This window comes from Eubalaena glacialis, chromosome 13, assembly GCF_028564815.1.
Source record: "Eubalaena glacialis isolate mEubGla1 chromosome 13, mEubGla1.1.hap2.+ XY, whole genome shotgun sequence".
Lineage (NCBI taxonomy): Eukaryota > Metazoa > Chordata > Mammalia > Artiodactyla > Balaenidae > Eubalaena > Eubalaena glacialis.
In genome coordinates, this window is record NC_083728.1 from 25929147 (window position 1) to 25953040 (window position 23894).

General features: G+C 46.3%; 1 protein-coding gene across 1 annotated transcript in view; it reads right to left on the reverse strand.

Moving 5' to 3' along the window:
- Window positions 1-883: 883 nt before the first annotated feature.
- The window catches only part of CHMP4B (charged multivesicular body protein 4B), a 46665-nt gene continuing 23654 nt past the window's right edge, over window positions 884-23894 (reverse strand). The window contains exons 2-5 of the mRNA XM_061209219.1: window positions 5999-6176; window positions 4163-4277; window positions 2982-3108; window positions 884-1751 (exon numbers count right to left, since the gene is read on the reverse strand). Of these exons, the coding sequence (XP_061065202.1) occupies window positions 1687-1751; window positions 2982-3108; window positions 4163-4277; window positions 5999-6176 (485 nt within the window). The 3' untranslated portion in view covers window positions 884-1686. The remainder of the gene's footprint in view (window positions 1752-2981; window positions 3109-4162; window positions 4278-5998; window positions 6177-23894) is intronic.

Consider the following 23894-nt stretch of genomic DNA (forward strand, 5'->3'; position numbering starts at 1 on the left):
GTTTAACTGTGAACTCAGGTTGCCTCTTTTTTTTTTTTTTTTTGACTTTTTTTTTCTTATTTATTTTTTTATTGAAGTATAGTTGATTTACAGTGTTGTGTTAATTTCTGCTGTACAGCAAAGTGACTCAGTTATACACATATATACATTTTTATATTCTTTTCCATTATGGTTTATCCCAGGATATTGAATATAATTCCCTGTGCTATACAGTAGGACCTTGTTGTTTATCAGGTTGGTTTTAATCTCAAGAGGTTTGGGGATGGGTACTGGAGGGCAATCCTCTCAATTCTGCCAATTTGCATGCAGAATTAGGGATGAATAGGCATAGATCCACTTTTCTGAAGGAGAGGGTCCACAGTGTTCATCAGATTCTTAAGGTAGTATAAGACTAAAGAAAACTAGAGACAGTGGAAGAGGCCGGGTCAAAGTCACAGGGCAAGTCACAGCAGACCTGAGACTAGGACTTGTGAGCTAGATTCACAGTCACTGCCCTACGCTTCCACCCCACAGGAAAGGCACCAGATGGGCCTAGTCAGTGGGCACACCAATGTTTCCAACAGGTGGAGGGTCTGTTGTCCTGCTGGAATTGCCCATGGATGCTGACGGAGAACTAGGGAAGACCCTGGAGCCACACAAGAACAAACTCACTCCTGAACTATGCCCAGAGGGTCCCCAAGCAAGGTGAAGGTCACAGATCCATGGCTTCTGGAACCTAAACACATTTCTAGTAAGACACACTCTGCTCTTGGTTCAAATTGTTGATACACATCATGCTCAAGTCTTCCATGTTTCTACAGACTCCACTGGATACCACGCTGGCCTGGAAAGGGCCAACTCCCAAAGCAAACGACAGACTGATTAAACACAATGGCAAAGTATGAAAATTAATCAAGATATTTAATAGACGGTGCAAACCATAACTTCATCTGAATATAAATGTATGCACATGTTTCCAATGAGTTATCTCTCAGTTATCACAAACAGCAACAAGGACCTTAGAGCTATGTTAGAAAAATGTATAGCTGGAATTTAACTCTAACAATCTCACACGCTCTCAAAAGAACACCATCCATTTCAAATCAGTGTCACAAGCTCCAAAAAGACCAGGCGAGTGGGAGAGAGGAGTGGGACAGAGTGGGAAACACAGGGGCCCGTACACACGTGATGGACAGAAATACAGCTCTTGAGGAAACCAAAATCAGATGCATTATTACAACCAAGGACAAGGAAAAGCCTATGGCTTTAAAAAAATGACTCTTCTGCCAGTACCATACAAGTCTTACAAAGAGATGTGCGACAAGTCAGCTGACATAAAAGGACAGAGGCTGCATTTTCAGATCATTTCAACTGCAAACAGTCGACCCTTTCCATTGAGGCTCAGCAGTGGAGTTAGCGTAGTCCAGAAGCTCAATGTTGGATTTGCAAATACAGTTTATTTTACAGAAATTCAACATTATAAACAGCAGGCACCTCCCAGCCCCCCACCCCCCTCCCCCCAACCCGTACCGCTGGGTGCAGACCATGCTATGCAGAGTGAGCAGTGAGGCAGCCCTACTGCTCTGCAGGGAGATTCGAGAGCGATGGAACCTGCCTGCACCACGGCCTGCCTGCCCCACACACGCACGTGCCTGCCCGCCTCGCAGGCCACCAGAGTCTGTCTGGGCCCAGCCCGCGCTGGACCAGTTAAATGGATCCAGCCCAGGTCTCCAATTCCTTCATGTCGTCATCTTCCTCTTCCTTCTTCTTGGCTGTGTGAAGAGAGGAAAAGCTGTTTAGTTTAGGAAGGCTGGCTGCAGTGTTCGCCACACACTCTGGCTGGATGCCAGGGCTGCGCTACACTGCGTCTACAGAACAGCCCTGCCCCTGCAGCCAGCCTCACCTCCAGGCTATCAGCAGACTGCTTCTCTGCGCCTAAAAGCTGCAACATGCAACTCCAGATAACCAGGCACACCTTCCCCAGCACCTCCCCTCCCCCCACACCGGAGCCAGACAAAGCGGGGAGAACTCTACACTGAGAGTCCACCAGGCTCCATGCGTGGCCTCAGTCCCAGAGCATGCAAGGTGGGGGAGAGCGGGAAGGACCCCGGAAGAGCTCTAATCCCCGCCCGCCACCCCCTTCCACCTCAAGGGCTTGAGCCACCTCTATACACTGCCAGCAGCTTGCTGGACAGCCTCCGGACCCCCTCTGCCCACACCCCATCCCGGGCAGCGGACTCGACTAGAGGGGCCACTTCCCCTTGATCTGTGGGAGAGTGAGGTGACACGCCTGGTCACACCCCGCTCCCTGGCCTCTCCCTCCATGCCAAATCAAGCAGCTTCACCTTTTCTAGAAGCTCTGTGTGGAATACTTCTACCCAAGGGTGAAACAGTGCGGGGCGGCGGGGGGCGTGGGCAAGGAAGAAGGAAGTGAAGGTTTTATAGAACCAGGTTTCTAAAAAAGCCAAAGCTGTTTCCTTCCTACCGTGGCAACCTCTGAGGCCCCGGCTTTTACAGGTGTGCACAGCACAGGGTACTAGACGGGGAGCAAGAGCTGTCAAACTCTCCCCTTGTTTGGTGACACAGGGAAAGTCATTCTACAATAATGGTTCTCAACTGTCTGTGACCCGCCCCACCCCCCAACATCTGGCAAAACCCGGTGACATTTTTGGTTGTCAAAACTTGGGGAGGGGGATGCTACTGGCATCTAGTGGGTAGAGGCCATGGGTGCTGCCAGACATCCACAGAACACGGGACAGGGCCCCCTCCCAGTCCCCACCCAAAGAATGGTCTGGCTATGTCAACAGTGCCAAGGTTAAGAAAACCTGCTCTACAGAGAAACTAGGAAAGAGCAGGTGACACTGTCTTTAGAGCTGTCACAACAGATCCTATCTGGTTCTCAACTCTGGGCAACTCAGGACCCAAACTGAAGCCAACCAACCACAAGATTACCCACCACGTGGGTCATGGGTATGTCATGACTGTGGCTAAGAAGTACTCACTGGGTTTTGATGGTAGGGATATAGAGGGAACATTTGGTAGAGGGACTGTTTCCGGTCCACTGATTTCCAGCAAATTCTTGTCTAGTTCCTCCTGTTCTAGTTCTTCTAATTCTGCCATGAGTTCATCCTGGTAAAAGCAAACACAAAAATGAGAGACAACCTGGGAATCCCAGCCCCTCCAGGGGTACCTCTTAGCTGATGGCTCAGGGGATGGCTCATTTATTAAAAGCCCCACAGCCCCTCTGAGAAGGTCAGAGGGGAGATGAACTCCAGGTCCACACTCTGTGACTCAAACATCCTAAACATACTTCTACTGGTGAACGTAACACACTACAAGCTATTATTGCTGTCTACATCTGGGGTCCCTGCACCAGGCTGTGAGCATCCTGAGAAAAGGGATTGTATTTTATCATTCCCATTTCTTTATCTCAGAACTGGGCGCACTGAGTGAATGTTCAGGAATGTCTGCTGAATTGAAATGAACTTGACTAGTCCCTCAAACTCCAGTCTGAAAACATGAAAACCCTGGTGCTGGGAGCCAAGGGTAAGAGCCACAGGCTGTTTCCTCAGCTATACAGTGGGAATCAGCACAAAGAATTAGGTTTGATGAAGACAGCCTGACCTTCAGTGGACTCAAGTCTAAGGCAGAATGAGGTACAGGGCCTGTAACTGTATTTTAAAAACCTAACAGACCCAACGTTCTAATTGCCACAGCAGAAATTGGTAGGTGGCCAAGTTCCAGACGGATCCTTCAGGGGGGATCAGGTGTAAATGTTCCTTCTTTGGCTTCACCTTTATCTCACATCAGAGTGGTCTGAGGGCAAATCCTGTAAACTTCTCCAGGGCATGGTGACCTCAGCTGCCCCAGCTCTGAGCCCAGGACTCACCACGGAAAGGTGCAGGTAACTACTTGTTGAAAACAATACTGACCTGAAGTCTGCTGAGGGGTCCCAACAAAGGTTCCTTTACTCCACCTAAGCTCCCCAAACAGTGAAAGCAGCCCTCAAAACCCAGAATTAGGGAGGGTTAATACCATGCCCTGTCTATGTTCAAGTCTCTGGAGGGACGAGAACTGGTGATTTCCAAACCACATATTCCTTGCCAGAGAGGCTTCAAGAGCACATCAGAGGCAGCCCAGAAATCATCTGTGAAGCCTGTGTGATCTGCATGAAACCACTCACCTCATCAAACTCTTCTCCAAACCCTACAGGTTTTGAAATAGCTGTTGAAATCTCTTCTGCAAGTTCCTGCTGGTCAGCAATGTCCTGCATTAACTCATCAACTTTATCGATGTCCCTTTAAATGAAACAGACAGATGTCATGTCGGACAGTCTGTGTAAAGAGGGCCTGGGAGGCAGAAGCAGAAGCCCCGCTCCCCGCAATCTGCTGCCCAGCCCCAGCCCCACAATTACTCCCTCTGAGGAATTCCTTTTTTGTCTTTACTTTGTCTTCCTCCGCCTCTTTAAAATAGAGGATCACAGAATCAAGAAGATGGAAGCATCCTTAGACATCACCTAGTCCAACAGCCTAAGGAAATAAGGCTTGGCGGAGTCAGGTGCCATTGTCAGGGTCTCTCATGCAAGCTGGTAAACACGTTAGATGAGACCATGGGACTTGAACTCCTGGGCCAGTAGCTCTTCAAGCCCAAGGGCAACTCTGCACCGGGGGAGGTAAAATCACAAATCATAAAACAGAGCCACGCCATTTGACGGGCCCTTCCCATCTACACAGATCCACTTATGGCTCCTCTACTAGGCCCCAAAGGAAAAGCAAACAATGCAGAATTATTTTCTATACACTGTCAATCATATAAACTTACAATTAATCAATGTAATATACACATGTATACTTCAAGGCATGCACAGTATTCACTGAGACGTGCTGTGCGCCAGGCATCTTGGAGAACATGGACATGAAGCAGACATGGGCCTCACTCAGGAAGCTCAGTCCAGTGAACATCCCCTCAGACGATAGCTCAGTTATTTGAAGGCTACTTTTCCTGCAATCCCCCACTTCTAGAACAGGGATCAGCAAACTTTTTCTGTAAAGGGCCAAACAGTAAATATTTTAGAATTTGTGGGCCATACGATCTCTGTCACAAAAATTCAACCCTGCCATGTGCCACAAAAGCAGCCACAGACAATATGTATTAATGGACACAACTGTGTTTCAATAAAATTTTATTTACAAAAATTGGCAGCAGGCCCATAGGCTGCATTTGGCCAGTCCCTGTTCTACAGCGCGGCTGAGTACCCAAAGGAAGCAAAAAAGTGCTCCAAGCACCCCCAAATATACGATGCCAAGTTCAAGCACTAAAACAAATGCAGAATTTTGTTCTGTTTGGGAGAGGTCCTCATTTGGAGCCTAGTGTTACCCTGGCCTTTAATTACAAATATAACAAGCTCGGTTATCTAGTTTCTTAGGCCACTGTATATGAGAAGTAGCCACATAAAGGAAGGAATGCTGAGGTCAAGAACACTGTCAACATGATAGCCAAAGCCCAAGAGCAAGGGGGGAGGCAGAAAATTCCATCAAAAACAGACCTAAGAAGAGAGGGAGTTAAAGCCCTCAAATGTACCACATTTTTCAGGACCCCTGACAGCATGAGGCGAAAGTCACAGGCATTGATTCTAATCTCAGTTCTATCCAAGTTTACACAAACCCAGGGCAAGTCACCTCCCCTCCCTGGGACAAACTTCCCCACCTTGATGATCAGAGGCTTGGGTGAGAGAACCTTCTAAGGACCTTTCCAGCTTGAAACTCTATATTCATCCCAATTACCCTGAATTACTCAGAAAACACTGTTTCATTCCATGAGATCTGCTTCCGAGGGCAGCAGGGCACATAATCCATTTTAGAAGGAGTTCCAAAAAAGAATGCAAATTAAAACAAACTCAGGTGTTTGAATGGATAAGTCAAGGGGTCTGCCCAAGGCCATGGCCCGGGACTGAGGCACTCCAGGGCCAGCACTGCCCATCCACATGGGTGCCCCCCTCCACCAGTGGGTGGCCACGTACATGTTGTCGTGGGCAGCCTTCATGGCTTTGGCGGCATAGCCCATGTTCTTGAGCACCTCGGTGTTGGTGTTAGCATTCTCCAGGGCCTCTCGCTGGAACTCGATGGTTGACAGTGTGCCGTCGATCTGTGCCAGCTGCTTTTCATACCTCTTCTTGCGCTTCAGTGCCTGGAGGGCAGCTGCACAGGGGGAAGAAAACAGGGTTTCAGAGAGCCCAGACACAGGGCAATGTCCTAGAGTTCACTGAGTCTTCTCCCTAACTGTGATGGATGCACTTCAGTTTCTGCTTCCACTATAACAGAGGGCTAATAATCCCTCCTACACAAAAAGCACATTCAGTTTTCTAAGGAAACTATACAAGGGACTTCCCTGGTGGCACAGTGGTTAAGAATCCACCTGCCGGGCTTCCCTGGTGGCGCAGTGGTTGAGAATCTGCCTGCCAATGCAGGGGACACGGGTTCGAGCCCTGGTCTGGGAAGATCCCACATGCCGCGGAGCAACTGGGCCCGTGAGCCACAACTACTGAGCCTGCGCGTCTGGAGCCTGTGCTCCGCAACAAGAGAGGCCCTGATAGTGAGAGGCCCGCGCACCGCGATGAAGAGTGGCCCCCGCTTGCCGCAACTAGAGAAAGCCCTCGCACAGAAACGAAGACCCAACACAGCCAAAAATAAATAAATAAATTAATTAATTAAAAAAAAAAAAAAAAAAGAATCCACCTGCCAATGCAGGGGACACGGGTTCGATCCCTGGTCCGGGAAGATCCCATATGCCACAGAGCAACTAAGCCCACGCACCACAACTACTGAAGCCCGTGTACTCGAGGGCCCACGTGCCGCAACTACTGAGCCCGCATGCTGTAACTACTGAAGCCCGCGTGCCTAGAGCCCGTGCTCTGCAACAAGAGAAGCCACCGCAATGAGAAGCCCGTGCACCGCAACGAAGAGTAGCCCCTTCTCGCCACAACTGGAGAAAGCCCGTGCGCAGCAACAAAGACCCAACACAGCGAAAAATAAATTGTAAAAAAAAGAAAATTATACAAAATTCACAGACTTCAAAATGCAGCCAGGCACATAAGCAAAAGTTCACACTCTTTGGTAACCGCACACACACAAATCAAAGCATGGAGGGCACCCAGAAAAAGAATGTGCTTTGAAGTCAAATTGCCTTAGGTTCAAACCCCAGCTCTCAGACTTGGTGAGCTACTTAGCCTCCCTGATAGGTTCACTGTGAATGAGATAACATAACAGAAACACTTAGCACAACATTAAACATAGTGCACACCCAAAAAACCAGCAGCTCTAATTATTATAAAGCAGCTTTAAAGTATCATTTTATGTCTACTAAATTACAAAATAATAAATAACGACTATAGCAAATACTGGATCATTTGGGGTTAACATGCTATCTCACACACAGCCGACAACTGTAAATTGTTATAATGTTTCTGAAAAGTAACATGGCAACACACAGCAACAGCCATAATATTGTTCCTGCCCTCTGACCCAGTAATTTCCTTCTGGAAATGTATTCAACAAAAGCAAAAAGCCCCATGCCTGAAGATGATAACTATAGCATTCCCTATCATAGAAAGCACAGCACAAGTGAAATAAAGACAGAACTCCCTGTCAGGGACTAATCTAGAGTCTGACCATTTGGTCAAATCAATGCCATCATCACTCTCAGCCTCCTGGTGTGTTAAGGCTATAGGAGATAATCTTGTTTTAAGGTTCAGTCAGGGCAAGCAATTTGATCAAGATGAGTTGGTAGCAGAGCAAGGGCCAAACCACATCTCCCGACTCAAAACCCAGGCTTCCCTCCCCTTACTATTTTAGTTCCCCTCTTTACACTGAAAAGCATCTTTAGCACACATCTTAGCTGGGCATCAAAGCCGGGAAGGAGGCTCTGCACAGAATCAAGCAGAAGGAATGGGCTGCCGGCACCTGCCTTGGCCTGGACAGCACTAGCCTCACATACATATGTAGACACATATGCACCCATGCACTCGTGCCCCCCAGCTCCATACCAAAGCCACCTCCTGCAGGCTGTAGGCAACAGTCAATCACCTCCCCAACAGGGCTGTGGTTTCTCCATATGTCACCTGAACAGGTCCCGTACTCCTTCCACTAAAACTCCCTGTTAGCCTAGGATAGCACCCTGAGAATCATTTGTCAAGGGAATAGGGCCTTGGCTTGCATGTAAGCAGTCCATAGTTCCTTTAAAAGCAGCAGACAAGGGCTTCCCTGGTGGTGCAGTGATTAAGAATCCGCCTGCCCTGAATGCAGTGGACACGGGTTCGAGCCCTGGGCTGGGAAGATCCCACATGCCACGGAGCAACGAAGCCTGTGTGCCACAACTACTGAGCCTGCACTCTAGAGCCCACGAGCCACAACTACTGAAGCCCGTGCGCCTAGAGCCCGTGCCCCGCAACAAGAGAAGCCACCGCAATGAGAAGCCCATGAAGCCCGTGCACCACAATGAAGAGTAGCCCCTGCTCGCCATAACTAGAGAAAGCTCGCGCGCAGCAATGAAGACCTGATGCAGAAATAAATAAATAAATAAATAAATAAATTTTAAAATAAAAGCAGCAGACAAAAACCACCAGGAAAATTCCTCCAGCCAAAGGATAAAGCAGGCTAAAGAAACACTGCTAAAAATCTGAAGAACAATGAAATGTGCCTCATTAAAAGCTGAAAAACCATTCAACCTGTTATCTCCCTCATTCTGGTATGAATGGCCAGATGGCCTATGACTTCAAAAAATCCAACCTGCAGACACACCCAGGGGTCCCCAAGACCCTTTACTGAACATCTTCACCTTCTGCTAGTACTAAGCCATGCCTGCCAAGTAAGTACCTCACAACAGCGACCCTTTAAGGTAGAAATGACCACCCTTCTTAGCAGATGAGGAAACAGATTCAGAGAGGTTCTGTAACTCAGGTTACCAGGTGGTAGGCAGCAGAGAGGGGATTAAGCCAGGTATGGAACTCCAAAGTCCATGGGCTGCCATGCTAACTGTTATGCCTCCCAATGAATGAAAAAGACAGGACCCTGCCCTGGAGGCACCATCCAGTGCAGCAGGGAGCGTCCAGGGAACTGTGGGATCACAGAAGAGGGAGTACATATCCAACCATGCCATTCCTTTGCTTAAGAACCCACAACAGCTCCCTCTGCCCACAGGACAAAGCCTCCACATGGTTTAATGTGGCCTGCAAGGCCCCACGGGAGGCAAGGGACTGGGATTCTCGCCACAAGCCTGGTTCCGGGAGCCCCAGCACCAGTTCCGAATCCCTTTGCCATTGACCATCATGGCAGAGGGAAGGCATCCAGGGAGAGTCCTGGTATACAAATGCTCAGGGCCTGGGGCTGCTTCCTCCTGACTTCGCTGATACTGTGTTGCTTTTCCACAGAAACCAACTTAGTCACACCCTAATCAACAAGTGATTCTCAAGCCTTCTGAGGCCAATGTCCCACACTTACCCCTTTCCCAGGTCCTCCTCAGCCTCCCCTATCACCCACAGCATAGCGCAGCCTATAACAACTTGTTCACCAGTCAAGATTCAATAGGTGTTCTGAGCGGCGGCTACATGATAAGCAAGCAGGGCAGCTGCTGCAGTCCTGCCCGCCTCCTCATTCAATCCTCCCACATGGTCCAGGGGCACAGATCCCAGATCCACACCAACAAGACTGGGGATCAGAAAGGTGGAGTAGGGACTTCCCTGGTGGCGCAGTGGTTAAGAATCCGCCTGCCAATGCAGGGGACACAGGTTCAAGCCCTGGTCCAGGAAGATCCCACATGCCACGGAACAACTAAACCCGTGTGCCACAACTACTAAGCCTGCGCTCTAGAGTCCGAGAGCCACAACTAACTGAGCCCACGCGCCGCAACTACTGAAGCCCACGTGCCTAGAGCCCATGCTCCGCAACGAGAAGCCGCTGCAATGAGAAGTCCGTGCACCGCAACGAAGAGTAGCCCCCGCTAGCTGCAACTAGAGAAAGCCCTCGAGCAGCAACCAAGACCCAACACAGTCAAAAAAGTAAATACATAAAATAAACAAATTAAAAAAAAAAAAGAAAGGTGGAATTGCTCATCCTGCTGTTATGAGAGGAGGGGAAGGCTCAACCACTAGTCTATATAAACCCCCAGGCCTCTGCTCTTCCCACACGGGCTCGGGATGATGGCAAGTGACACTGGGACAGTTCTCAAGAACGAACAACAAGATGACATTTGCCTTGCTTCTCAGTGTCCTGAGTGTAGCGGGAGCCTTGATTTTATACAGTGAGCTATGTTCTGATTTTTAAAACCATTCCTTGCCTGTTAACATCATAGGTTTAGAACAGCTTTAACTTTTGCTCGAGTACATTTTCAATTGGCAGTGACTCCTTGCATGCCAATCTGGCATTTCTCTGATCTACACCCCGCTGCTAAAATCCCCCAAGCAATAAATTATCTGGAAGCAAACACCCAAACATACCAGGGAGGTAAGCAAGAGTCCCCCATGAATGAAATAATGTTTATATTATTCATCTTTACAAACCATCATCCAGCACAATGACTGGTACACAGCAAGTGCTTAATATATATTAAACTGAATCTCCAATTTCACCTGTTTTTTTAAGTTTTTCATATACTCTGCAGGGTTCCTCATGTGGGGTACACCCATATTTTATCTCCTGCGTACCTCTTACTCAATGGAGAAAAGATAACATCTCATTGAAACACTGGTTAAAACAGTCATTGGGCAGCATTCTTTCCCTGCATTCGTCCTGGTCCATAAAACAGGAACTTTTGCAAGGGCCCACCCTTCCCCCTGTATGCTCGCCACGAGGTGTGCCCTGTCTGAGGGGAGGAAAAGGTTCTGAGTGAACAGCCTGGCCCTCCAGGGCTCCCCTTCCTGCCTGCAGGGTTCACACGGTCTCTTCCCCTCCTTGCAGTGAACTCTCCAGGACCGCTTCTGGCAGAGACAGTCCATTTCTTTACCCCAATCTAAATCCTGTGTGTATTTCTCAGCTAGTTGAGAACCCCAAAGTGAAAGGGTACGTGATTCGTTTCCCCCTTTCCATACATGGTTCATGAGTAGAGTAACCTTGAAATTTGACATGGGGTCAGCCTTTGGGCTGCGAGAATATGTGTAAACATATTCAGAGCCCTTGAACCACCCCGTATCTTACAAACATGTGGCACACTGGTGAAGTATAACTTAGGGCAAGCTAAATGCGTAAAAATGCCTCTCTTCCTACAGACCGTTCCACTTCAAGTAAACAGCCTCCATCCCAATCTTATTGCTGACCACAAAAATTTGCTTCTATATATATAGCCAAAGCCTAAAGGGCCAGACTCAATATTTTTCAAAAATATGTGCTAGCTCTTAGTATCTTGCCTTACACTGCTCCAAATTCCTGATGGTTGGTTTAAAAAAACAAGTACTGAGTTCTCAATACAAGGTTTAAAAAAAATGTAATCATGTGAGGTGATGCATGTTAACTGAATGTATTTTGATAATCATTTCACAATATATACATACATTAAATAATTACGCTGTACACCTAAAAATAATATAATGTTATATGTCAATTATATCTCAATAAAACTGGGGGGGAATGGAAAAAAAATAAAAACAAGTACTGGGTTAACAAGGAGTTCATCTAAACCAAATATTCAAAGAAGGTGTACAAATAAATCCCTTTTCTGCCAAAGAACCCGCCACCACCCCCCCACCCCCCCCACCCCCCCCCCCAACCCGGCCGTATCATTCATAAACACAATGCTTTAACAACTGAAATCTAACCCAGGCCAACCGAAGTTTAAAAGGTTGCTTTTAGATAGAAAAAAATAGTCCTTGGAATCTCCATATTTAATTACGCCTTTGCTGGTTCCAAGAGAGTAATTACAGCAGCAATTACAGAATCTAATAACCAGCTTTATTGGCTCTGAAAGCTGAAGCAAAAACAACTCCAACCATGTTGAAATAAACATTGGTCTCCAGACAGTTGCTTCATTAGAAACTCTAAACAGCTATTTGAAGAAAAAATACAGAAGAGATACCCTAAGAAGCAGAGAGACCAGTGGAAAAGACATTCACCCAGGACCAGAAACTCCTTCTGCAAGGCATCTGTTAGTGACTGGTACAGAAACCATCTTCAAAGAATGCATCAGTTCGGTACAACTAGGTAGGACATTCCTTTTTCCTCGGCAAAGGCAGACTTAAGACTTATCTTTGAAGAGTTGCTGAGGAGGGCAAGTTTGCCTGCCCTGATCTGGGGGCATTCAGAATAGAGGCCATTAGCCCAGGGCATCTCAACAGATGTGAAGATCTCATAACCGTACACTAATGACTAATACATTGAGATTCAGGCATTGGGGAGAAGGAGGGTCCAGTAATATCCTCTCACTGAATGAATGAAGATGTCTAGAGTCCTTTCAAAGACTCAAGATTCTACATCTGAATTCATGCAGCAGAAGGTCCAAGGGCTGGGAGAGGAGGAGAGCGCTGGTTCTTTCCCACTCTCAGCATGAACTACACAGAAAACACAAACACACTCCAGGGGACACTTACCCACAAATGCAACGCTAAGTGAGAATTCGGAAGAACCTTCAGCAGCTTGGTCACGGCAGAGCTACTGGCGGGCAGAGAGCCGGTGAAGCTGAGGGAGCCCTGCTTTGCCCACCTCCAGCAATCAGTCAGATGCTTCCTTGCTCACTGTGCCCATGAATAAACCTCAGATGTTCAGTGTGCCCTCAGCCAGGAGAACCACACCTGGCCCTCAAGCCACTAGTTGCTTTGCTGGGGTCACCTGTCATCTGCCCTGTGTATGGGCAAGAAAAGACCTAAAGTCAAAACTACAAAGTTCACCACCAATGTCAAAGAAACCCATCCTCCTGCAGGGACAGTTATCAGTAAGCATCCCTGCACCACATGGCACTGGATGTCCTGCCAAACCCTGACCAAATGAGAGTTACATACTTGGCATCAAAGGCAGAGGGGGCTTGAAGGACTCTCGGAGATCCCGAAGTCCAACCCATCTCATTAGAAACTGAGAAAAAATGATGCCCAGAAAAGGTGACACAGCCTGCAAGGATCCCACAGTGAGTTAGAGGAAGAATCAGGACTAGAACCCAGGTCTGCAGCCCAGGGCTCTTTCCACCACCTCAACTCTGTTACCTCCAAATTAAGTCGCTATAAATAAATCAACAGTTGCCCCGGCATAAGGAAAACAGTCTCCTAATGCTCTTTCATCCAATCATAAACTCTGCCTTTTGCAAACCCCATTTAAAAGCTCCCGCTGGGATTTCCCTGGTGGCGCAGTGGTTAAGAATCCACCTGCCAATGCAGGGGACACGGGTTCGATCCCTGGTCCGGGAAGATCCCACATGCCGCGGAGCAACTAAGCCCGTGCACCGCAACTACTGAGCCTGCGCTGTAGAGCCCACGAGCCACAACTACTGAGCCCTCGGCACCACAGCTACTGAAGCCCGCGCGCCTAGAGCCCCTGCTCCGCAAAAAGAGAAGCCACCACAATGAGAAGCCCCTGGACCGCAACAAAGAGTAGCCCCTGTTCACCGCAACTAGAGAAAGCCCGCGCGCAGGCTTTATTTAAAAATAAAATAAAATAAAAGCTCATGCTAACACATCAAAGAACCGGAAAGCTACCTGATATGCTCTCCTAAGTCCCCATTCAGAAGAAAAAGAAAAACGAATGGAAAAGAGCTGCTGGTCTGCCTGGTTCCAGAGGACTCTCCCCAGAATGGGTGCTGCTGGTCCTGCCTGTAGTTTCAGAAGGTGGGGGCAGGACTGGGCTCTCATTTCTCTACCTTGTATAAAGGTGCCAGGAACCTACAGAAAGGTCTCCAAAACCAAAATGCCCAGACAGAGTCGATTTTGTGTTCATCGTCACTCAGTGTCCCAGGCTCACCTGTGGAAAAGAGGGTCTCATCCTGCCAAAGCCTTAGAATGCTGTCCCTGACACTGCTGTGTTTATTCCCCCACAGCTGGAGAGTTCAGGCTAGAGGTGCAGACAGCATTTTTCAGAGCAGCCTCCTTCTCTGTGTTGTATCTCCCAGTTCCCCTAATTTGCTCTCCACGGCCTGGAGCTAATACACTCCATTTAGCAATGATAAAATAAGTACTTGTGTATGACCAGGAAAGCAGAGCCTGAAACCCTGGCTGACTTCATCAGCAAACACACAGGGAGTACAGTACTCCCCGCGAGGGAAAATTCTAGAGAGAAAGAAAAAAGCCCCTTAACTGTTTAACATGGACAGAGATGAAAGAAATAAGCCCCACTCAATTAACAATCTAACAAACTGCTTCAAAATCATTTAAACAGCAAACAGAAAGTATGTTCTGTAAAGAAAGGTAAAGGCAAGATAAGACACAGTCAAATAAGCTTAGGAAATGCAGGGTCACATCAAATTACCATGGTCAGGGGCTTCCCTGGTGGCGCAGTGGTTGAGAATCTGCCTGCCAATGCAGGAGACACGGGTTCAAACCCTGATCCGGGAAGATCCCACATGCCACGGAGCGACTAGGCCCGTGAGCCACAGTTGCTGAGCCTGCGCGTCTGGAGCCTGTGCTCCGCAACAAGAGAGGCCGCGATAGTGAGAGGCCCACGCACCGCGATGAAGAGTGGCCCCCACTTGCCGCAACTAGAGAAAGCCCTCGCACAGAAACGAAGACCCAACACAGCCATAAATAAATAAATAAATAAATAAATAAATTTTAAAAAATTACAATGGTCATTTATGGAGCCCAGTTGTCCAGCTGTGAGTTTCAGCTGCACTATCAAGTGAACCCTAAGCAAATTACTTAACCTCACTAATCCTCAGGTAATAATAAAACCCACCTCATAGTTACTGTGAGGATTAAAATGAGACATGCATGTGAAGCTCCTGGCACTGGGCCAGACATGCATACGTGTTCAGTTCATGTTGGTCACTGGTATTACTACCTGCAGGACTTCTCAGAGCCTATTTTAGTAGAAAAAGAACCAATACCACTACGACTCCCCGTGCCACCACCACCCCCAAAACAGCTTTGGAAAAAACAATTTAAAACCACCTTGATTATGTACCCAACACAAGCTCCATCAACCTCTGTCCTGGTTGACTCGTACCAGCACTGGGGCACAGAGAAAAGAGCACAGGGCTTGGTGTCAGAATCCTGGCCTTGGGTCACACTGGCCTGGGGTAAATTATTTCACCTCTTCATCAAATGGAAAATGGGAGTGATATAGCTACCCCAAGGACAGGTGAGAAAGATAATCTCTGAAAATACTCGATAAACGTGAGCATTTTCCTCTTCTGCCTCTCTCTTTCCTTGCCCGTGTCTGACATTCTCTCTGAGGAGCTCTGTATCTCCTGTCCCTCCCCCAGCCCAGCGTGTCCCTCCAAGAAAGAGTATACAGCTGAGGCACAGTGGAGAGAAATGTATAACAGCAGCTAACACCTATGGGGGGCTTCTTGGATGCCAGGCACCATGGCTTGTGCTTTATGTGCTCACTGGTCCCTCCAAAAAATCCTACCCTACGTGGTAGGTACTGTAGTGTCCCATCTCAAGATGGGGAAATTGAGGTTCAAAGAGTTTATCGCCTGCCCAAGTCATACAGTTAAGCAGTGGCAAGCATGGGATCAGTGCCAGTCTGCCTACCTGTAAAGGGCATGTTCTTGCTCCACGAAGGAACGTCTACCCTGCATCAGCTGGCCTGCTTCTGCCTGAGTCTGGGCATCTGAGAGCCTCTGTGCTTCCCCACCCAACAGATTCTACAGGCCAGCAGTCTAGCACCAAAGGCATCCAAGGGGCAGCTCAGTCTGCCCAGAAACTCTCAACTAATCGGTAATCCATGAGAGTAGGCAGTAAAAGTCTCTGACTAACAACAACAACAAAAAAATTCTAGTGGATTTTAAATTGGTTAGACGTACACGTGATAAAATCCAACCATTTAATCAACCCCTCTGCATTTGGGATGACAATTCTACATAGTTAGGGAGTTTGTAGGGAGGCTTTTGTTTTTGTTTTAAAGAATAAATGTCTTCTTTCCTCGTGCTTGCCCTATCTCTTCCCTAGACCACAAGCTTCTTAAGGTTCTCAAGAGCCGAACAGCACTGAGATAGGGAAGGGGGGGCATTCCAGAAAGTCCAGCGTTGCCCTGTCATTTCTTCTGAGGCCAGTGGGCTGGGCCCTCTGTCCTCTCTCCCCGTAATGGTCTCCAGATCTTTTCTAAGACCTAAAATGACCTCCCCACTGTATTCTAGAAGACCCAGAGACCACAGCTACAAGAACTTGGTAAGGTTTCTCAAACTCCTGTCACTTGTCCACTCTTTTTTTCTGCATTAACCCCGACTGGAATGCCTAGAACTCTAAAGCCAAAGGGTCCAGGGCTTGTTTAAGGGACAGCGAGTCTGGGACCTCCTCTGGGACCTCCCCTGTGACTACATTTGGAGAGAGGTGGCAGTGACCCAGAGTAAACAGCAGATGATTCCAGAGTGGGCCAGTGGGAGTGGCCTGGGCCATAAGGAAGAAAAGAAAATGGCCAAGGGGAGTCAGGCTCTCCCAGGGGAATAGTGCAAAGGCCTGTGTGGCTGCATCCTCTTGTCCCCGAAAGGGCAGATGATGGCTTCCCACGGCTCTGCTGCAGCTGGGTTCAATTTGGGCAGGAAGAGGAGGTGTTCCACTTCCTGGAAACAGCAGGCATCCAGGAAGTACCTCCTTGTGATAAGGGTAACTCGAGGCCAGGCTGGGGAACTAGGATCCCAGGAAGGAAAGTGATCTGCCCTTGGTTTTTGAGGGCCACAGTCAGATAGCCTATGTTCTGGGATCTAAGGCAAGGTTCTTTCCTGTATGGCAACCAGGTCACAGAATTTCGTTTAAACAGCTATCAGAGGCTAAGATTGCGCACCCATACAGTCCACAGATTTGTCTTAGTTGTCCCACGTCTTAATGCATAAATTTGATTTGAATGCACATTTCACACAAAAATCCAGATTTTGGACTTCCTTTTGAAAATGCAGATTTTCCGGCAACACTGAGCCCACACTGCTGTCTGGCAACAATCGAGTGGTGCTAAGTAGCAGCAGTGCTTTTTGAAGGGGCACATACTCTCCAATTCACCTCCACACCCACCACTACCCACCACCTCACACCTGACCACCCCGCAACATCTTAGTTCTGGAGGACAACCCCTTGCCTTCAGGCAGTTAAGGTCATGTCCAATTTAAAGACAGGCAATGGAAGCCCCAAACGTTCAACAACTTGCTCAAGGTCACATGGTTAGAGGTAATGGCCAAGGAAGAATCCAAGCCAGGTGCCTTGCCCCTGGACAATGCTCCTTCCACTACTCCTAGGGAGACCTCTGACTAGACAGAACCTGCAACCCAGGTCCTGTGCTCCTGGATTCGGCTTCTAGATCTAACTCTGCCAAGACCAAATTAGGTCACTTAGCAAGGCCCCTCATTTCTTAGGGCTTCAGACTCGTCATCAAGGATATGACAAGAGTGGATCATTTCCCTCCTAAGGTCTTCCTCCAGCTCTAACAATATGTGAACCTATACAGTTTTAAGATTTCCAGTGATTGGTTGAAACAAACACAAAAGGTTGTTTCTGATTGACCCTGTGTGTTCTGAAAATGTAATTAACATCAATACATTTCCCGAGTATTTCACATAATCAAGTTTTTCCTGTCCAATGAAATTAGTAGTATCTCTTTTTCACAAACTGAGTTAGAAAAATCAGAGATCACTTCCAGCCTCTGAACTCTGCTGCTCTAGCTGGGTGGAGGAAGTAACACTCAGATCAAACATTAGCCACAAATATCAATCACAAATGTCATTCAGGGAGAAGAGGTAACTGCAGTTAGACTGCAGGCCCCAATGCCCTCATCCTCCATCTCTTTATAAGTTCTAGGACTGCTGACATCCTCTCTCGGAAATTCCTCTCTTCTGCCAGCCTCTGGGGAGATACCCTTAGCCTGAGGCTCCCCAGCCCCTACAACGATTTCTTCTTGGCTTTTTTTTTTTTTTTTCCCCTAGATTCTTTCCCTCCTCTTCTCAATTCCTAATAGTTGCATGGAGCTCAAATCTTGGCCCTGCGTTCTTTTTTCATATACTAATCTGAGCTAACACCTGTTCAGAGCCTTGTATTTTATTCCTTCATTTAATCCTCACAGTAAGGAATTAGTCTTTTTAGCCCATTTATGGATGAGGAGATTGGAGGCTGGAGAGATTAAGTAACTTGCTAAACTCTCAAAGCTTGTGAATAACTGGCAGACTCAAATCCACACTCCTGCTTCTAGCCAAGAAGAATGGTAGGGAATGGATCTACCTCCCCACCTAAAAGAAATGAAACAATGGTTTTCAAGACACTGGACATCAGGCAAAAAAGGACAGCAATTCTGGGAGATGAGAAATAAACAAGGTGGGGCTTCCCTGGTGGCGCAGTGGTTAAGAATCCGCCTGCCAATGCAGGGGACACGGGTTCGAGCCCTGGTCCGGGAAGATCCCACGTGCTGCGGAGCAACTAAGCCCGTGCGCCACAACTGTTAAGCCTGTGTCCTAGAACCCACGAGCCACAACTCCTGAAGCCCGGGCGCCTAGAACCCGTGCTGTACAACAAGAGAAGCCACCGCAATGAGAAGCCTGCACACCGCAACGAAGAGTAGCCCCCGCTCACCACAACTAGAGAACGCCCACGCAGCCAACTTCTTGGGGAAGACCCAATGCAGCCAAAAACAAATAAATAAATAAATTTATTAAAAAAAAAAAAAGAAATAAACAAAGTGAGCCCTACAATTGCCCTAGTTTATTGCTTTGAGTTTCCAGACTTCAGTGCAAGGAGAGAAAACCCAGGCAGAAACCTGGCAGGCTTCCTGAGTTGAAGAGATAAGAGTTGAAAGTCTGGGGAGACCAAAACTGCTAGAGTTCACAGGAGAGAGTACCAGAGAGGAGAGAGCTGCAGAGAGAGAACAAACTCTAGAGATCTGCAGAGGGTCCCCCATCAAGTATTCAGTAGAATACTGATCAGTACGTGTGTATGAAGAAACTACCTGTGGCCAGGGAAAGAACCACTTGAAAGGATTAGAGAAAACAGTACCAGGTAGGTGTTCACATGGGGCTAGATATAGTGCCTGCTCCTTAGACATACTGGAAAAGTCATAATTCACAGGACTTTGGGTAGAGTATTCAGAAGGGTCTTGTCTCAACAGCAGGAAATAACTAGCCTTATACAAGATAAACATTGCTGTGGGCCCACCTAACAAATCTTAAAAGCAAGACCCAAAAGGACAAACTGTTACCAAGGAAACTATGCCCAAACAAAGCTTGAGAATATTTATAGGAATACAGAAATATCCAATACCCAACAAGGTAAAATTTACAATATTTGACATTGAATCAAAAGTTACCTGCAAAGAAGCAGATGAACACTATCCATAATGCAGAGAAAAATCAATCAATTGCAAGTAGCCTAGAACTAATACAGATGTCAGAGTTAGCAAAGACTAAAGTTAAGGAGACCTACAGAAGATATATTTTTTTAAAAAGATTTAAATTGGCTTCCAGACATTAAAATTATTGGATGGGATTAACAGCATAATAGAACTGCAGAAGAAAAGATTTGTAAACTTGAAGACATTGCAATAGAAACTATCCAAAAATGAAACATAGAAAAAAATTATTTATTTATTTATTTATTTATTTAGTTTATTTAGTTTATTTATTTATTTATTTATTTATTTATTTATTTATTTATGGCTGTGTTGGGTCTTCATTGCTGCTCATGGGCTTTCTCTAGTTGCGGAGAGTGGGGGCTACTCTTCAATGCAATGTGCGGGCTTCTCATTGCAGTGGCTTCTCTTGTTGCGGAGCACGGGATCTAGGCATGCAGGCTTCAGTAGTTGTGGCATGCGGGCTCAGTAGTTGTGGCTCGGGGGCTCCAGAGCGCAGGCTCAGTAGTTGTGGTGCACGGGCTTAGTTGCTCCGCGGCATGTGCGATCTTCCCAGACCAGGGATCAAGCCCGTGTCCCCTGCATTGGCAGGTGGATTCTTAACCACTGCGCCACCAGGGAAGTCCCGAAAAAAAATAATTTTAAAAACGAAAAGAGCTCAGTGAGCTGTGGGATGGCTGCAAGCAGCCTCTGTAAGTGTAACTGGAGTCCCCAAAGGAGAAGAGTAAATTAAAAAATATTTCAAGAAATAATAGCTAAAATTTTTCCAATTTGATAAAACCCAAAAACCCACAGATCCAAGAAGCTCAACAAACCCTGAGCATGAGAAAACTATACCAAAGCACATCGTAATAAAACTGCTCAAGGGACTTTCTGGTCCTTCCTTCCTGAGCAACTAAGCCCGTGTGCCACAACTACTGAACCCGCGTGCCACAACTACTGAAGCCACGCGCCTGGAGCCTGTGCTCCACAACAAGAGAAGACACCACAATGAGAAGCCTGCGCTCCGCAATGAAGAGGAGCTCCCGCTCGCCACAACCAGAGAAAGCCTGTGCGCAGCAACGAAGACCCAACACAGCCAAAAATACATAAATAAATAAATTTCTTTTTTAAAATAAAATAAAGTAAAAAGATCCAACTATATGGTGCCTACAAGGAATATACTTCAACTATAAAGCCAAATAGGCTAAAACTAAAAGGATGGAAAAAGATACACCTTGGTTACACTACTAAAAAGAAAGTTCAAGTGGCTATATTAATTAATATATCAGACAAGCAAATAATATTTCCAGGGACAAAAAAGGTCATTTTATAACGATAAAGGATCCATTTATCAGGAGGATATAACAACTGTAAATGTTTACACACCTAATAACAGAGTTTTAAAATACATGAAGCAAAAATGGATAGAACTGCCAGGAGAAATAGACAAATCCACAATCACCATTTCTGTCAGATTTCAATACCCCTCTTCAACAACTGATAGAATGAGTAGACAGGAAATCAGTAAGGATATTGAAGGCTTGAACAACATAAAATTAACAAACTTGACCTAACTGACATTTGTAAAACACTCCACTACAAACAGCAGAATACTCATTCTGTTCATGTGTATAACAAAACATTTACCAAGATGGATCAAATTTTGGGCCATAATACAAGTCTCAATAAATTTAAAAGGATTTAAGTCACACAAAATATGTTATCTGACCACAATAAAATTAAATGAGAAATCATAAAAAGAAGATCTCTGGAAAATCCCCAAGTATTTGGAAACTAAATAACATATTGCCAAATAACCCATGGGTCCAAAAAGAAATAAAACGAGAAATTACAAAGTATTTTGAACTGAATGAAAATGAAAACACAACATATCAAGATTTGTGGGATGCCATTAAAGCACAAAGGGAAAATTTTATAGCACTAAATGCCTATAATAGAAAAGAAGAAAGACTTCAAATCAGTGACTTCAGCTTCCACCTTAAGAAACCGGAAAAAGAAGAACAAATGAAAACCCGAAGAAAGGGAATGAGGATCAAAGTGAAAATCAATAAAATAGAAAATAGATAGATGTTAACTACACTTATTATAGTGATAATTTATTGGGTCACCACTTATTGTGGTGATCATATATACACACTAATCAGTACGCTGTATACCTAAAACTAATACAATGTTATATGTCAATTATATCTCAATAAAAGTTAAATAAATAAAATAGAAAACAGAAACAATAGAGGTCAATGAAACAAAAATCTGGCTCTTTGAGAAGATGAATAAAATTGAACTTCTAGCCAGACTGATCAGAAAAAAAAAAAAAATTACTACTATCAGGAATGATAGGTGTAACATCACTACAGATTCCACAGATACTAAAAGGAAAACAAGGGAATATTACAAACAACTTCATGCCAATATTCTGACAACTCAGAATGACAAATACCTTGTACAACCCAAATCCATGCTCCTTCTACTATATGAGGAATTACACTTTGCTCATGACACTTTGCTACAAAAGCAGGGACAAAAATGATACAGCCCCAAGGCTGAAGGCGCTCACAAACCAGCAGACAGATGGACAATGCGATATGATGAGAGGTAAGCACAGGGAACTGTGGGTGCCCCAAAGAGGAGAACCTAACGTTTGGAGTTATTACACGTTTTAAAGAATGATAAGAGATAGCCAAGAGGGACCTATCCCAGGCAGGAAGAACAGAGGACAGGAGAGAATGAGGGAGGGAGGAAATAGAAAAGCCCAAGAGAGAAAGGCAAGAACAGGCTTTATGTCTTGTTAATATCCCAGAGTTAGAGGGAAGCCAGTGAAAAATTTGAAGCAGGCCAGAAGCGTGATCAGATCTGCCCTTCACAAAGCCCCCTGGCTGCTGTGGAGAAAAAGGACTGGCAACCCACTACAATAACGCAGAGGGTCTGGATTTAAGGGCCTGAACTAAGGCCACAGCAGAGGGGCTGACCAGGGGAGGATGAACTTGAGAGATACCAGGAGGGAAGACTCCATGGGCCTATATCACTTGTTTGAATGTACAAGGGAAGGAAATAGAGGAGTCAGGAATGACTTTCAGGCTCCCAGCAGGGGCAATCAGGTGATTGAGATACCATTTCTCAGAGAAACTAGTGACTCAGGGGAGAGAAGATGAGGCAGGAAGGGAAAGACCATTGTCAGCAGGTCTTTCTGTGGAGATATGAACTTCAAAATTCAAATTAGTGCCTGCAATTTGAATTAACGTTCTCTAAATCCATACGACAAAGACAAAGAAGTTCAAGGACTTCTGGGTGGGTCAAATCTAAGTAATTTCTTACAAAACTGTAAAGAGCACAGGATTCAAAGGTAACCTGATTGCTACCATTTCTGCATGTGTGTCAGGAAAATATATAGGTATATGTCTGTAATTTGCAGAGACTATCTCTGGGCTTTTTAATCGGTTGCCTCATGAAGGGACACTGAATGGCTGGGGCAGAGGAGGCACTTTAAAAATTATGCACCCTTTACATGACTATCTAATCAAAACAAACAAAAAAAAGTAACTTAAATAAAACAGCCAATTTCTTCCCCATCCGCAGATATGAAAAGGCAGTTCTATTTAAAACAGCAAACATTTACTAAGAACAACTTAACAATGCCCGGCACTGCCACTGTGGTCTGGTACCGCAGTGGAGTGAAGGCATTGACTGAGCTCCTCCCAGTACCCACCAGGTCCAGGGCTTACTTGGGTTGACCAGGTTCTTGGCTGCAACAGACGGGAAGCAGAGCCTGCCCTTGGTTTCCTTTCCCAGGCTGGAATGAAATGTTTCTTTTCCAGCTGTCTTTTCTTCCTCTGCTTCCAGCTGAATCCATGCCAACAAGAGCCCCCTTCTGCCTGAGCAACCATGACAGCACCCTGGCAACTTAGATGACAACAGAGGTCTGGGGGCTGGGGTCTTTAGTGGGGAAGTGGGGGGGGGGATGCCAGCAGAAACACACTTTTCAGGGTTTCTCCAAAGTAAGAGAGAAAACCAAACCAGCCTCCTCTCCTTTTAGAATCAGAGACACATGAGAGGGTTGTAAAGACAAACCACCTTCCTTACCCAAATGGCAGCAAGGGATGGAGGGCAAGAGGAGCCACAGGAAGCTGGCGCCTTTCTGGAAAAAGACAATCTTGCCTTAGTCCACAAAAAATCTGGGCACAGAACCTCAGAGTCCTGGAACCCTATCGCATATCTCCATATTCACACTGCCTGTAATTTAACTAGAATGCGAGCTCCTGGGAGGATGGACTGTGTCTCTCTATCTCAGCATCCTTGGTACACAGTAGGTGCTCAGTGAGGGATGGTTGGCTGGACAAACAGACTCTTGGGGAATAAATCCAAGCTTGTTTGTACAGAGGAGGAAACTAAGGCCCAGGGAGGTTCAGGCACAGAGTAAGTGCTCAGTAAACCCCCGCTGAACCAAAGCCTGGTGGAGGGGTG